Source organism: Leptinotarsa decemlineata, unplaced genomic scaffold (assembly GCF_025532065.1).
Source record: "Leptinotarsa decemlineata unplaced genomic scaffold, Ldec_3_MD MMD2_tig00000505_RagTag_RagTag, whole genome shotgun sequence".
NCBI classification, from domain to species: Eukaryota; Metazoa; Arthropoda; class Insecta; order Coleoptera; family Chrysomelidae; genus Leptinotarsa; species Leptinotarsa decemlineata.
In genome coordinates this window covers 7,784,779-7,801,230 of record NW_027412549.1, presented here as the reverse complement: position 1 = coordinate 7,801,230, position 16,452 = coordinate 7,784,779, and the positions used below count along the sequence as shown (strand labels likewise).

At 37.0% G+C, this 16,452-nt stretch overlaps 1 protein-coding gene across 1 annotated transcript in view; it reads left to right on the top strand.

Annotated features, from left to right (window-relative positions):
• Positions 1–16,452, top strand: part of LOC111515988 (uncharacterized) — a 113,222-nt gene that overhangs the window by 37,337 nt on the left and 59,433 nt on the right. The window contains exon 2 of the mRNA XM_074173851.1: positions 6,508–6,604. Coding sequence (XP_074029952.1) covers positions 6,508–6,604 — 97 coding nt within the window. The remainder of the gene's footprint in view (positions 1–6,507; positions 6,605–16,452) is intronic.

Sequence of the window (16,452 nt, the reverse complement as noted above, 5' to 3'; positions counted from 1 at the left end):
TTGATTATGCTGGCGCGCCCTCCCGAATGTATCGGGGCTTCGGGGGATAGGGCCTGACCAGCGCACACTACGGTGAAAAAAAAAAAAAAAATAATAATAAAGCAGGGATGGCCACTAACACCCTTGGCCTTTGGTGAGTTGCGACACCACTTACCCGAGCAACTGGTGCAAAACCGGACCGGCAGCCCAGGCGCACCCGGGAAGGATAACTCTATTCTCCCTCCGGTGCCGGCCGTGGGTCCATAGGGCTAACCACCCGGTGGACCCAACACTTGGTTCCCAATAATCAAGGAAGAGGCCCCCACAATCGACCCGCTCGGAGGGGTCAGAGGCAAGGTGGTGGGGCCCATAAAGATGGTGGTGGGGCCCAACGGACGCTTTGAGTGGACGCATAAGCTGAGAGATAGCCTTATGCATTGCTACGAGAGTAGTGAGCCCGCGCGAAGAGTGTACATGGCGAGATTGCATGCTCTGTGGTGTGAAACACATCCGGAGCATGCCGCCTTTTCCGTTTAAAATCTTAGGGTTTACGTATCCTATCTTCGGCGGCAGGGCTAAATAGCTCCTCCCCAGCCTGCTAACGAAGTGGTAGACATGACAGTTCTACCACCCGTTGGCACGGCTGGAGAGGAGACTCGCACCATACCACCAATGGAGACGACAATCAGAACACGCAGGGCGCTCCACCGAATTAGGCCCCTGAAGCCACAAGAACTGGCTTGTTTGGATGTGGAGGTTCATAGTGTTCTAACAGAAGAGGCTGACATCTGGCAAATCAACACCGCCGTGTATAACGTCGTCCAATCGCTTTCCGAATCGGAAGAACGAAATCCCGGCCTTACGGTTCGGAAGATTGAAAGACGTGTACAAAAGATGGAGGCTAATATCACGTCGGCGAGACAACACGCGTCTCGTATCCAATGTGTGATGGACTACAGGGCGGCCAATAGGCCTTCCACGCCCGTAGTGCAGCGAATAGCCGCCAATCTACGACGTATTCATCACACTCTGAACCAAGGCGTGCTGTTGACCACCAAACAGCACTGCCTTGATAGGATATGAATGCTAGTGGCTGCTAAGAAGTCACTAGTGAGGCGAGCGAGAAGTATCGCGGAAAATTTTGGGTTCCGCGAGAAACCTTCTCGTTTATTCCAAGAGCCTCCACGTGTTGTGGATGATCCGCCGACTGCTGATCAGGTGGAATCCTTCTAGAAGGATATCTATGAACACCCGCAGCCACTCAACTTAGACACTCCAGCCCTAGCGCAGTTCGAAGCTTTCAACAGAGAGCTTCGACAGCCTGAACTCAATGAACTGCGCAACCCGATAACCCCGGATGACGTTCGAAGGGCCCTTGTTGGTTCCAAGAACTTTGCTGCTCCAGGCCCAGATGGGCTGAACACTTATTGGTGGAAAAAACTACCAAGTACCCACCGCCATCTGGCCAGAGTTTTCAACTCATGGCTGGACGGAGAGCAGCCGATTCCGGATTGGTTAGTCGAGGGGCGGACCGTTCTCATCCCCAAAAGCGGAGATTTGTCGATTCCTAAGAATTACAGACCGATAACATGCTTGAATTCGTGTTATAAGTTGTTTACAAGCATCTTATACACACGAATACTCACCGCAGTTGACCGAGTGTTCGAACGAATATATGAGCAGAGAGGGTCGAAGAGAGGAGTCCCTGGATGTGAAGAGAACCTGCTCATCGATAAATGTGTAACGCAGGACGCGATGCAATATAAGCGTAACCTCTCTATGGCCTGGATCGATTACCGTAAGGCATTTGATACAATTTCGCATGAGCTCATCTTGCATTTACTCAGATGCCTTGCGATACCCGATAACATAGTGAGATGCATTGAACAACTGATACCACTTTGGCGAACTCGCTTCACTATAACATCTGGTCAAGCAAGAGTCCAAACAGGGTGGGTCACTTTCAGAAGGGGTGTATTTCAGGGTGATTCCCTCAGTCCCCTTCTCTTCTGCATCTCACTATTGCCATTATCCGTTGCGCTCAGAAATACTCGAGGGTATAACTATGGTATCCCCGGAAACCGGAGGCACAAGGTCATCCATCTGTTTTATATGGATGTTCTTAAACTTTATGCCTCCGGGGAGAAGGATCTCCATCAGTCCTTGAGGGTGGTGGAAGAGTACACGTATGCTATCGGTATGAAATTCGGGATAGACAAATGTGCAATGGTCCATCTCAAAAGAGGACGATGCGGGGACTACGGAGAGGATGTGCAGCTCGTAGATGGGGGCATCCTACACCATCTGGATGCTGGAGAGACGTATACTTACCTCGGGGTGGAACAACGCCACTCACAAGGGGTAACAGCAGTGAGAAACTCTCTCCACGGCAAGTATCAGCACAAACTTCGACAGATCTGGTCATCGGAGCTGTCAGGAAAGAACAAAGTTGCTGCAACAAATATGCTTGCCGTTCCAATCTTACTCTACTCGTTTGGAGTAGTGAAGTGGACTCGGGAGGAGCTGTATCAATTCGACGTGAAAACCCGAAAAATGATGCATCTCTATAGGAGTTTGCATCCCAAATCGTCCGTTCCACGGTTGTACTTCCCCCGACAACAAGGAGGCCGTGGAATTTTGAGTTTGGAGTGTCTACATGACAGAATGGTACTGGATACAGCCTGTAAAGTCGCTAGGAGTTCAGATCCCCTTCTCTGCATGGTCTCTAACTATGAGAGAGCAGGAATTGGAGCATTTCTCCTTAGGACAGCTGCCCGAGCAGCTGATGAACTCGGTATAGTTTTCGACTCTGAACGAGGTAACCACAACTCTGTCACCGAGTTGGAACCCGTTCAGCAAAAAGCTCAGATAAAAACCGCAGAGATCACCTTACTTCTGCAGAGACACAAGGATAAGCCACTGCATGGGGTCTTCTTCAATAACATTGGAGACCTTGGCTTATCAAAGCGCCTGACGTTTGCTTTTCTCAGGTCGAGTGGGCTGAAGTCGGAAACTGAGGGGTTCATCATGGCTTGCCAGGATGGTGTCTTCAACACCTTAGTCTACCGCAGTCGCGTGATGGGTATAGAGGTTCCTGACACAAGGTGCAGGGCCTGCCGCGAGGCGCCCGAGTCTCTAATGCATTAAGGCAGAACTCTCAGCCGCACAGATGCAGAAGGCTGTCATTCTTGGCTCACTGCGCTTGCTCAGGGCACATGATTCTTGGACCCAATGATCACTTACCCCACGGTGTGGGGAGTGGTCATTGGTTGATAATACTGGCGCGCCCTCCCGAATGTATCGGGGCTTCGGAGGATAGGGCCTGACCAGCGCACACTACGGTGGAAAACACATATTTGTTTTTACAGTTTTTCACAGTTTTGCACCTATTCACTTCATAACTTTTGTGAAAGAAGGCAGTACGATGGCTTACTGGTAGTAGCAACTGTTTTCCTGTAGTGTTTAAAAACGTGCACACAGGCTTCTGCCATTGTTAAAATGTTTAATTTTTTAAAAAACAATCTGCACGAATTTCTAGAGCCATGTTTTGCCAATATTCGTATAGCGTATTTCTGTAGAGTAAACACTCTATTTACAGAGGAGCAATTTCTCCAGTTTAAAATGCCATATTTCAGGTGGGAGTGGAAATTAGCATGATACAGGATCAGTAGCATCTCTTCACTTCAATTATTTGCCATAAACCTCAAAGAGTAGCACGATTTTCTCAGTTTTGTGCATATATTGTCAATATGTGGGGTTCAGATTAAGTTTGCGTCAAAAGTTATACCCAGCATGGGGTTTTTCGTAACTATGTTCATGTAATCAAATACAGATATTTAAAAAACCCAAGAACATAAAATATAGCGTACAATCAGTTCCTGACAAGTTTTTGTTTCAATCACATGACTTTGTAAAAAAACAAAATCTCCTTCATTGTTTCATATCTGGAACTATGCATACAATCACTAATCTCATGTAAGCTATTTAATTAATTTATGATGTCGGTTCAAGTTCTTTATGAAATATGATTGTCCACTTTAACACGCATGTTTGTATAAACAAAAAAGAAAAACAAATAAACTATTAAATTGTATCTTTCAGTTAAACGATATTCATAAGGAGGCGAAATAATGTTATGCTTACATAAGTGTCATAACAATAATCCAAGAAATATAAATTTGTGTGTATGAGATAAGAATTTTTCTGATTTATATTACGTGACGGGAAAAGTAATAGCTGTTTTCCGTTCAATTTTTCGTAAATCATCTTTCGGTGAACTTTAGAAAAGGCGGTAACTGAATGAAACTTATTTATTTTCTTTTCACGAGTAATTGCATCAAATAAATATTTTTCCGAAGTTGAAAGTTGCTGAATGAATTGTTTTCAGAAAACACGAATAATATACATGTTATGATAAAAATGCACAGTCGCCTCAGATATATTTAGATTGAATCTATTTTTGTTATATCAAGCTCAAAGTTTTGGTTTAGTTAGAATCACACTCACTCTGTTGATACAATAAAATAATCGTGGAATGGAAATGACATGTTTCAATTTCCCAATTTTAACATTTCCACGAATTCATTTTTTAATGAGTTTCTGGAATATACATTAGTATTAACTTCATCAAGTTTGAGATTTCTGATGTCAGTAATGATATGTTCATAATGAAATCTTCTTTTTCAAGCTTTGAAAATAGGTAATAAACCAATGTATGATGATCTGCTCTCAACGCAGGAGCTCGTTTACTATACATTTTGATAAAAAATAAAATCACATTTAAGTTAAAGGGTTAAATTTTCAGGAGTGATTAATTTTTGGGAAGAAAAGTTTTTGGCTTTCTACTACTCCATCTTGATACGAAAAAATGTGGAAATCTTCCAAAGAAAGGAAAGAAACGATGCTAATTCATAAAGTAATTATATACAAAGATGTATAGATCATGCAAAGAAGTAACTTTCAGGCGCAAACTGGAAGAAAAAAGCCTTCTTAAAACAGTTACTTGCATATAAACATTGAATTACAAGAAGAAATATTCTTTTGAAACAAATACTTATATATGAACACTGAATTATACCAAAAACCCTTTTCTCCGTTCAGTTTGTATTTCAAATATTCGTTATGGAATTGAATCAGATATCATTCACAGGATTCTTACACAATATACCGAAACGATGTTTCGCCGTAAAACACTTGCCTTGGAGTTTTTCAGTACCAATTTGGATAACATTATAAGAAAAAACACACAATTCATTCATAAATTACGACTTTATGTCATGGAATGATTTCTATCTTTATATGAACGCTGAATTATACTTGTGATGCACTGTTTGGAACCTTTGGTGTAGTAATGAATATTACTAGAGTTTTTTCCCACACCAAACTGTTATTTCAACACATCGACACGTGTTTCGATCACCAAGTGATCATCTTCAAGAGGAAGATTAAACTAATCATACTCAGAGAGCTCACATAGATTTCTAATGAACGCACATCTAGTAGGCGAGACCATGTCGAAATTTGGAACTGGTAACTGGTTCGACTATTTGCCATGCATTGAATGTTGGAAGCTTGTTCGGTGGTCGCTGTCGAAGTTTGGTTTTGCTTGTTCGGTGGTCGCTGTCGAAGTTTGGTTTTGCAGGAAACCGTCTTTGGGAACCTTGTTTATTTTTAATATTCGCGAATTGAGTCATAGACGACTTTTTGGTGAGGAAAGATGTAATTTTTGATATGAGTATCGTAACAAATCTGAAATCGCCCCTGACCGGTTGAATTATTTACGCCAGCCGACTCACAGTACAAACACATGACCTCACCTCGAAAGAATGCAGCCTGGAACCGCCGGTAAAGTTCTAGATGAGTACCGAACCGTCTGCAGAATTCTCGAAAGGACCTTTACCGATATAAGCCTGTCTTTCCGACCCAAGAGCGCAGTTGAGAAAGTGAATCGAGCGGCTAAACAAGAAATTCGAATAGTGAAAATAAATTAAGCGTTAGTTGCTAAGTGTTGTAATAAATAATATGTTTGTGATTATTGAAATATTGTTGAAAATAAATTTCTTCAATTAATTCATTTATTTGTCACAGTATGTTTCATGTGACCCGCTGCAGCTCTAACAGTAATGCTGAATCCTTCAGCCTATTTTGTTTGATGAAATGTCTTCATTGTACAACTGACATTAAACTGGGTACTGTTTGATCACAAGAAAAATCTTGATTTTATAAATCTGATGGGTTTCATGGATTCTTATTACCATCACTGGAATACTAGTAAAGTTCCAAGCTGAAAAAACGTCAAAGATCTATCTCACACCGATTCTAACTCCAGTCTTGTATATGTTCCGAGTTATCCTCCATTTTATTCCAAAATTTGAGTCATTAAGTTCGTTTGAGTGAAAGTTTCTAATAGTTTAGTTATATATTCTCTCTTCTATTATGGTTGTGAGACTCTTAAAAGCTGATTAAGCGTTGGGAACTCCTGTTTTATTTCGAAACGATTTTAATATTGAAAAAATATTTTATTTTCAGGATCTTCTGTCGGCAGACTTGCACAAAGTGAAATCTGAGCCAGATGTGGGCTCATACAACCTCCCCTCTCTTTCTGCGATCAACTTACATGGTCACGGTAAGTTCACATCCATAAAGAGAAATAAACATAATATTCATATCAAAAATACAGTAATTGTACGATGTTACTCAATACCTCGTTCGGTTTCGTAACGAAATGATGACTGTAAGAAATGTAAAAACTCAGGTGTGATACGAATTTAAATAAACTATTTATTAACTTTTCAGATATTAATATGACAATTCAAAAATTAATTACAACCATTCTAAAAAATATCTTTCATAACAAACTGGAAAAAGCTACTGTGATAGCGAAACATGTCGTGATATATTTTTTGAAAATAAAGTTTGTGAAGATCAGTGTAGTTTATGAAAATTCTATGGATCTTCATCAAGTAATGGCCGAATCAATCAGAAACATAACAAACTCATTCACATGACAACCGCTCCGGTGAAAAGTTGCTTAAAGGATGAACAATTTCCAACAATGAATACAGCCAAAACTTTCGAAAGCGAATCGTGTCATCTCGCTACGAGCCGAACGTGTACGATGTGCGAATCCATATGAGTCATTAGCCCATACCTCGTAATATGGATTCGTGCCTTCAAACCGAAAGACCATCACCTGTGGCATTGTTTCGTATAGTCGAAGTAAACGATATTGTGCATTTTCAAAGCTGGCGACACTCTCAAAGGCCAAAAAAAACCAATACATAGAAAGCCAAACTAGTCTACGTGGACTGTAGACTTGGCTGTTCGTATTGGATAATATTTACTAACCGAGTTTTATGATTGGCTGAAGAGTCATAAAATTGAATTTGAAGTCATGTTACGGTGATGAATAGAAATCGGGGAATGCGGGGATGGTTATCGCCGTCGTGTCAGTTCAGGAACTGATCGCGATTTGAGGGTTGAAATTCGATATTGGTGCAGTTGTAATTACTTACAATTTTTGTTATCTGTTTAAAATGTGGCGTCCTTGGACAAGTAATAATAGTAATAACGAGTGTGATAACAACGCAGACTTTTCAAATATAGTGATTCCAATAGCGATGGTGAACAATGCGAAAAAGAGATATCAGTGAATAAGATTCGGATGCATTTAAATATTGAAACACAGAGAGTATTTTTCAATGTATATAAGAATCTACATCTCAAAGTCGGTTTCGAGAGAAAAAAACAATTACAAGCAACTCAGATTTGACTCAAATTTCTGTCTTAACTGTATCTAGAATAGTCAGAAACAAACCTTATGAACGCAAGACGCGATGTGATACAGGATTACCAAAACCTTTGGATGTTGATCTAATAAAATCATTGAAAAAAATAATATACGACTGTTACAAAAGCAATGAGATTCCTACAACTGAAATCATAGAGAAGAAATTGAATACTTCCAGCCATAACGTGAGCTGCTGTGACAAAACTCTTCAGAATTGGATAAAGAAACTGGGATTTAGATTTGAAATAATTAACAAACGTCAAGCAGTTATGGAAAGCAGAAGAATAGTGGAATTGCATAATAAATACTTAGAACAAAGAACTAAATATAGACGAAAACAACGGTAAATTTTCTTTGTTTGAAGGTGATTGACAATGTTTCATGATGAATTTCACTAGTTCGGACTTCCATTGTCTACTATATAAAATGATTTGAAATCCCTGAAACAACTAAAAAAAAATAATTGAAAATGAATAGCTGAAAATAACAATTATATTAACTAAAATAAACCTGAAATGAAATAATATTTAATAAATAAATAAATAAATAAATAAAATACAAGTAAAAATAGAACAATTGAATGAATAAAAATGAAGAAATGAAAAAAGAAAATAAAAATAAAAAGTGGGGATTTTCCAAGTCACGTTAGTTCACGACGTTTCGATTGTTAGTATCTACAATCGTCTTCGGGTGATGACTGGACTGATTCCTCCGAGAGATGACTATTTATAGGTCGTTCAAGTACTTTCACTTATCCCCGCTTTCCATTTTCCGCTTCACATCAAAAATGATCTTCAACGGAATGGCTACTCCAAAGCGGTGGTAGAAAAGACTTTGGCTAGAAGACAGCAGGAGCCTCGCAAGGAAGAGAAGCCGTCACAACCAGTGTTTGCACTTCTCTACATCAGAGGATTATCGGAGAGGATGAGAAGAATTGGTTCCAAGTACAACATCAGAACCTGCTTCAGATCCAGTAAAACTATTCGTAGCAGCCTCACGAAAACCAGGCCACCAAACGCGGACTGCGATTCCAAGAATTGCATTTACCGGATACCCTGTGAGTGCGGAAAATCCTATATTGGTGAAACTAAGAGGCCATTGAATGTTCGCATTGCCGAACACAAGAAACACACACAGCGAGATTATTAATGATAGTGAGTCTTATGTTGAACTTAATAAAGATCCTGTTTCAACAATACAACAAAAGGCAAATAAAATCATTACAGATTTGAAAAAATCTAAAATGATATCAGAATATGAAGCAAAAATGTACATTTTTTAATAAATAATAATAATAATAAATATACTTTATTGTCTGAAGATACAATAATCTTATCAACAAAGTGTAGACATTCATAAAACTTGATATATCATGGTTCACATGATATTGTCAATAAAATATAGGACTATCAATTAATTTAATTTTCAATTGGTTGTAACTAGTATTAAGATAAATAAATTAAATAACACATATAACATACTGAGCTGATGTTAGACGTCAGTGAACACTGTCTCAAAAAATTCCGTAATACTATATAAAGCCAGATCCAGAAGAGAAGTTTTCAATTTTTTTCTGAACACAGCATATGTTTCAGAATGTTTTATTTCTGTTGGCAGATGATTGAATATTTTGGCAGCGTTATATATGCATGAATTTTTTATGAAATTTGTTTTTGGGATTGGAAGTTTTATGTCATTTCTCTGGCGGGTGATTCCATCAGCGAACTTGTAAAGTGTTTTGTTTTTATATACTAGACAGGCAGTTTCGAGAATGAACAATGAGGGCAGAGTTAACAACTTACGAGTTTTGAATAGTTCTTTACAAGATACCCTGGGAGCCGCCTTACAAAGATAGCGAATTGCACGTTTTTGAAGAACAAAGATTGAGTTAAAATGTACTTGATTACAGACTCCCCAGAAAGCGATTCTATATTGAATGTGCGATTCGATCAAGGCATGATAAACCTGCATTGCTGTCGCTGTACCTAGTTCATTAACAACGATACGTAGTGCATAACCACCCGAGGCGATCCTTGAACCTAGCTGTCTAACATGATGCTGGAAGTTTAGTTCCCCATCCATGTGCACCCCTAGAAACTTATTACATGCATTATTTCTTATTGCACCATCACCCAGAGGGATATCCGGCAAAGCACAGTGGAATGATACGCAGTTAGTTTTTTTAATATTGAAGGAGAGTATTTTATAATTTTATATCACCCAAATATTATGGACTCCCTAAAATACATAAACCTAATTTGAAACTGAGACCCATTTTTCCTTCCATTGATGCTCCAAATAGCAAAATTGCCCAAATGGTCACAAAAATTCTCACTGATGCTTATAATGAAAATGAATTTTATATTGAGGATTCTTTCAATTTTGCCAATTTTATGAATGAAAAATCATTTCCTCCAAGTTATATTCTGATCAGCCTTGATGTGATTTCACTTTTCAGCAATATACCTATGAATCAAGTGGAGAAAAGTGTTATCAAAAGATGGAATTATATAAATAAAAAATGTTCAATAAACCAAAAAAAAAATATTGAAATAATTAAGTTCATCTTCAACTCAAGTTATTTCTCCTTCGAAGCTAAATACTATAAACAAATTCTTGGTACACCGATGGGAGCTACTATTTCTCCTATTATAGTTTAATACGTAATGGACGATCTTTTTGAAAACATACTTCCCAAACTGAGTTTTGAAATTCCCTTTTTAAATAAATACGTTGACGATGTCATTTGTGCAATACCTTATGACAAATCTAATGAAATTCTTGATGTTGTCAATATATATGATAAAATTTACAGTTCACTATCGAAATAGAAAATAATCAGACCCTTCCTTTTCTTGATACAAGAGTTATCCGTAAAACTGACAATTCCTTGATTACTGATTGGTATGTCAAACCTACTAATTCAGGAAGATATATTAATTACTATTCTTTTCATAAAAAATCAGTTAAAGTCAATTTAATACTCTGTTTGAAAGAAAGAATAGAAAAATTAGTACACCCTTCCCTCAAGTAAAAAAATCTCATACTTCTTAGAGACATATTGATCGAAAATTCTTATCCCAGAAAACTTCTCAATACTATAATTTTCAATACTGGCAATAATACAAATTCCAATGTAATGAACAGAAATGTATGTAATGATAGTTTACCTATCAATTTTTCTTATAAATCTATACCTAACCTTGGAAATGTATCTTCAAATATCATAAAACTATTTCATAATGAACAAAATATCAAAATATGCCAAAAAAATATTAAAACTATAAAGAATTTAAAAACTAAACTGAAAGATAAAACGGATACCACCAAAAAGTCAAATGTGATTTATAACATTCCTTGTGACAACTGAAACTTGGATTATATTGGAACAACATCTAGAATTCTTAATGATAGAATAACTTCACATAAAAGTGATATAAAGCTTAATAAAAAATAATGCGCATTAGCACAACATTCTATAGAAACAGGACATAAACCAAATTACTCTAATATCAAAGTTTTACATACAGAAAAAAATATTTCTAAACGACTTTTTCTTGAAATGGTTGAAATTAATAAGTCTTCTGTTTGTATGAAAAAGAAAACTGACATTGATAATCTCAGTAACTTACTAGAACTACATCAAAAGCATGATAATAATGAAAATTGTATCAATCAATAACTCTTTCTTAAAGTCAAAGATTATGAAATACACAATTTGCATCAACAGGCCTGATGAACAACTTATGAAAGTTGCACAAAAGTAACTATGTGATAATAATTATCGATTTTGATAATGCAGTTGACACAGTTGATAACAAAATATTATTTTTTGCGACTCTTTTCTAAAAGGTCAAGATGACGATTTATTTCAAAAGTGTTACGATCTTCGTTCAGGTTTGAAGGCTGTCGTGGTTTGGAACTGTATTCTAAAGTTCCGCCAGCACGAGTGGCTGGCTTCTTTAGAGGTCTATTAATCCTGATGGTTCACCAATGACTAGTGATTTCTAGTTCGTAAGCTATATTTATGTTGACACAGATAGTTCTAGCTGGTGCGTTTTTATTGGCCGAAGTGTTATTACCTGTTACATTGCGTTGCATTGCTGCCACCTTAGCATTTTTTAGTATGGGATTCCAAATCCGGTTAAGCGTTATCGCCTTCTCTTTTCTATTGTATTTTTCTGTATGTTTATGTATTTCTATGGCTTCTCGTACAAGCCGACTTGGTATCCATGATCGGGTGCAAGTAGTTTCACATCTTCAAACAGTATCGTATGATCTCCTTCACTAAAGTCGTGTTCCGCTACTGGTGATTTTTCTATTTGACCTAATCTACAATTTCTCCGATGTTCATTCAGTCTTGTAACCATGGATCTTTTGGTGGTAGCAATATAATTTTTTCCGCGGTTGCATGGTATACGGTATACTCCCGCAGCTGATAGTGGACCTCTTTTGTCTCTGGCAGATCTCAGGCTTTGCTGTATTTTCCTGGTGGGCTTGAACACTGTTTTTACGTTATGCATCCTTAGGATTTTTCCGGTTCTATCTGTAACCCTAGGGATGTACAGTAGAAACACACGTGCCACCGTTTGGGTTTTCTCCCTATTTTGACTTGTAGAAGTCTTCAGTTTCGTGGCCTTGTTGATCTCGGTTACACTGTATCTATTCAATCTTAAAGCACTTGAAACCTTAGGATATAGTTCCAAACCACGACGGCCTTCAAACCCGAACGAAGATCGTAACACTGAAAGTCTCAACCAAGTCTCAACCAATTTATTTCAAAAGTATTTGAAACATTTCATTCGAGTTAATCATTATAGAGGCGGTGAAAAACTGGACTTTCCTAAAGTTTGATAGCGTTATCGAAAAATCTAATTAGTATCCATTTTCCTTTTTACCAAAATATAAAACTGTTATTGAATTAATGAAATCTCCGAAAAAGCATCAATTGTATGAACTCAGGGCTCTTAGTAAAGGATAACAGAAATCAAATCTTCGGAATGCTTAATCATAAGAACAACTTCAATGGAGCAGAGGAAGCATGGCTATTTATCCTTTTGAACATGAAGAACACACCATTAAAAAGCTCATTAGTAGAAGTAATTAGCGCACCAGAGATGAATATAATTTCAAGTAGAACAGGATGATACCAATTACTAGTATCGGCGAAACGTTGAAAAATTTACTCAACAAAACGAAAAATGACAAATAGAATAACTGATATCAGTGTCATATATTTCATTACGAAAATATCATTATTTCAAATTTGATAGTTTTATTTTGGTTATTTTACATCAATTACCTTCAGTTTTTACAATTTAGAAGTGTCTTAGTTTATTAGGGTGCTTTGCTAACCACGGAAAAAAAAACTAGCGTTTTCTACAGTTCATACCTACAAGAAACTAAATTTAAAAATGAAACAGCAGTAATTTACAAACATGTGCCACATGGGGCATATATAATGATAACTTAAAGTACGTGATGGTCTGAAATACTTACTTATCACAACTTTTTATGTTTAAACTCTCCCGCAACGAGATTATAACAGATATTTAACTCAGTAATAATTATATTACTTTGTTAAAATGATTATTCTTGAGCAAGTCTTTCCCTTTTAACCGATCACGTTAAGCCGATATCAACAAATTTAAAAAAAAATCTCGGAAATAATTCAAGCTCTTGGAATATTGCAGTTCTCTTTGTTTTTCCAATGTTGAATTAACCTGTATGATCCCTTCCTATCTAGAATTACAGCTATTGGCGAAATTACGAGTGAAACTGATCTTTTGTGCCCGAAGCAGGGTTGCTAGCGAAATGTTAATCGAATCGCTAATTAGACCTCCGCTCCAATTAAGGTTATCTGATATTGTGGCATGAATTACCAGAGCGTTGTTTACGTACAACGGCACGCGACCATTTAGGGCGACATCCCTTTCAGAATGCCCAATCCAAATTTGGCTAGCAATAAAAGAGAATCGCAGTAGAACACATATGCAGTGTTTTGGGAGAGTAATAACCACTATATGAGCTCCACTTCTTATTTATTCATGAAGAATTGCATCAACCCGATGGTTATTAATAATAATGATGTAGGGACTAAGGAGATAATGTGCAGCTCATAGGGAAAGAATACTCACTGGGTGGACCAACACCACTCACAAGAGGTGATCTCTATGAAGAACTCTTTCTGCCGCAAGTATCTGCACAAACTTCAACATATTTAGTCTTTGGAACAACCAGGAAAGAACAAAGTTACTGCTACAAATATAATTGCCGTTCAGATCTCACTTTACTTCTTTGGAGTGGTGAAGTGGACTTGGGAGGGACAAAAAATGATGCATCTCCATAAGAGTTTGCATTCTAAATCATCTCTTTCATCGTTATCAATCCTTCGATAGTCAGAAGGTCGTGGACTACATAACAGATCGGTTCTGGATGAAGCCTGTGAAGTCTTCAACAATTCGAATCATTTTCTCTGCGAAGTTCGCGGCCATAAAAGAGCAAGCCTTAGAGAATGAATTTTCCAAGCAGCTGCCGGAGCAGCCGATCTACTTGGTTAAGTTTTCGAAACTGAACGAGTTGACATATTCCAACTTTGTACCGAGTTGGAATATGTTCAGCCAGAGGCCCACATCTTTATCGAATCTTTTGCGGCTGCACAATGATAAGCCAATACATATAGGATATACAACAAACTAGAAAACCTCAGCTTATCATAGCACCTGACCTTTCCTTTGATCGAGCGGGCTGTGTCGGAAACCGACGGATTTATCATAGCCTGTCAGATTGTTGTTTTCATCGTCTATCGTCTATTGTAGTCGCGTAGAGGTCCCTGACACCAGGTATAGAACCTGGTGAGAGAAGTGAGAGAAATATCAGTTTTCTGTTCTTCAATTTATTTATTGCTTATTCTGGTTCGTTACCAGATCATTACTGGAATACCAGTTTGAAAACTGAAAGCACAATAGACTCAGTTTATTCCTTATGAAACTGGCATCCACTTCTAGAGCTTTACATCTGCTCAATATTTAATATAGTTTGCATTCTAACGATTTAGTGAATGTTTTGGACCATCAAAATTCATGTCAACAATACTTTCAATTTCCTGAATCTCAATTATGAACTAAGCTAAAAGAGAAAATTTCTTCCGAATCATAATAATTGATGATATTGTTGTAGACATTTATATAAAGATATAATATATCGGTAAACTACAAGATTCATCCTCTGTTTGCCTACCAGGACAGAAACCTCACTACTGGAACTGATTCATAGTTGCTAGTATTTTATTGGGCACATGACACATTGATTTCTCAAATACTTATATTTCAAGAATGGCGATACCGTTCCCATTTTCAACTCATTAGCAACATATCCAAAACATCTATTGTTGAATTGAGTGAGAAAACAAGTAGTTTAAAAATTGAGGAACTGATGTTTTTGATTGATTTTGTTGGAATAAATTCCTTCTTCCTTTCTCAGAGATAATATTACTACTGCTGTAGAGTATATGAATTGAAGGTATATAATTTTAATAACTCGAAAACTGGCGCATTTATCATTTCCTACAGATCATCTCGAATTGCGATAAGATAAAAATCCTTTCATGAAGAATTGTATATGTCCTATTTGCATCATTACAATTTAGAAAATGTTTACAAGTGTTGGTGAATCCATCAATAATATCGACCATTTTTTGAAAAACAGAGACTATGAAGTAGCCTGTAGGATAAATAATAATTTGAGCAAAATGTATGATAAATAATTAAGAAAAAACTTCAATGTCGGGTAGATTGGGAGTCTATGAGTTGACTGGTGGTTCTTGTCCCAAAAGTTATATTATTCGTAGACTTTCCCAAAAGATTATAAACCCATTGAAGTAGATTTTAATGAGAATATCAAATCAACATTGGCGAACCATATTTTGATAGACGGGCACGGGTTCAATCATGAAAACGATACATTGCATGTGGGATAGGACGGTTCGAAACTCAATATTTTTCAGAAATTATTGAATTTAAAAATTCGGAATACTCAATGACCAAATATATTTGAATAGTTCTCCTTTATTATTTTTTGTAACGATAAAAATGGTAATTAGAATAGATCAGAATTGAGCCAATATGAGGTTACAAGTAGTTTTAATGTATTGTCTATGGAAGATTCCTACTTCTTCTTTTGTATCAAGATGGAATAGTAGAAAGCCAAAAAGTTTCTTTCCCAAAAATTAATCACTCCTAAAAATATAATCCTTTCAATATAAACAAGATTTCTTCTGGCTGGGATTTAATCAAATAGGTGAATGAAAGTCATTACGATGTCATCGATGACATAAGTAGATTAAACTTATTTCGTGACATTAAAAATCGTAATTTATGTATGAACTGTGTGATTTTTTCTTATAATATTATCCAGATTGGTACTGAAGAACCCTAAGGCAAGTGTCTTATAGCGAAACATCGATGTCTACCAGTGAGAATGACAGTGTTCCATATAAGTGAAATTTTACCATTCATTTAGTATATTGTGTAGAAATCCTGTGAGTGATATCTGGTATAATTCCATAACCAATGTTTGGAATACAAACTGAGTAGAGAAAAGTTTTTTTTTTGTATAATTCAGTGTTCATATAAAAGTATTTGTTTCGAAAGTATTTTTCTTTCGTGTAATTCAATGTTGTTTTC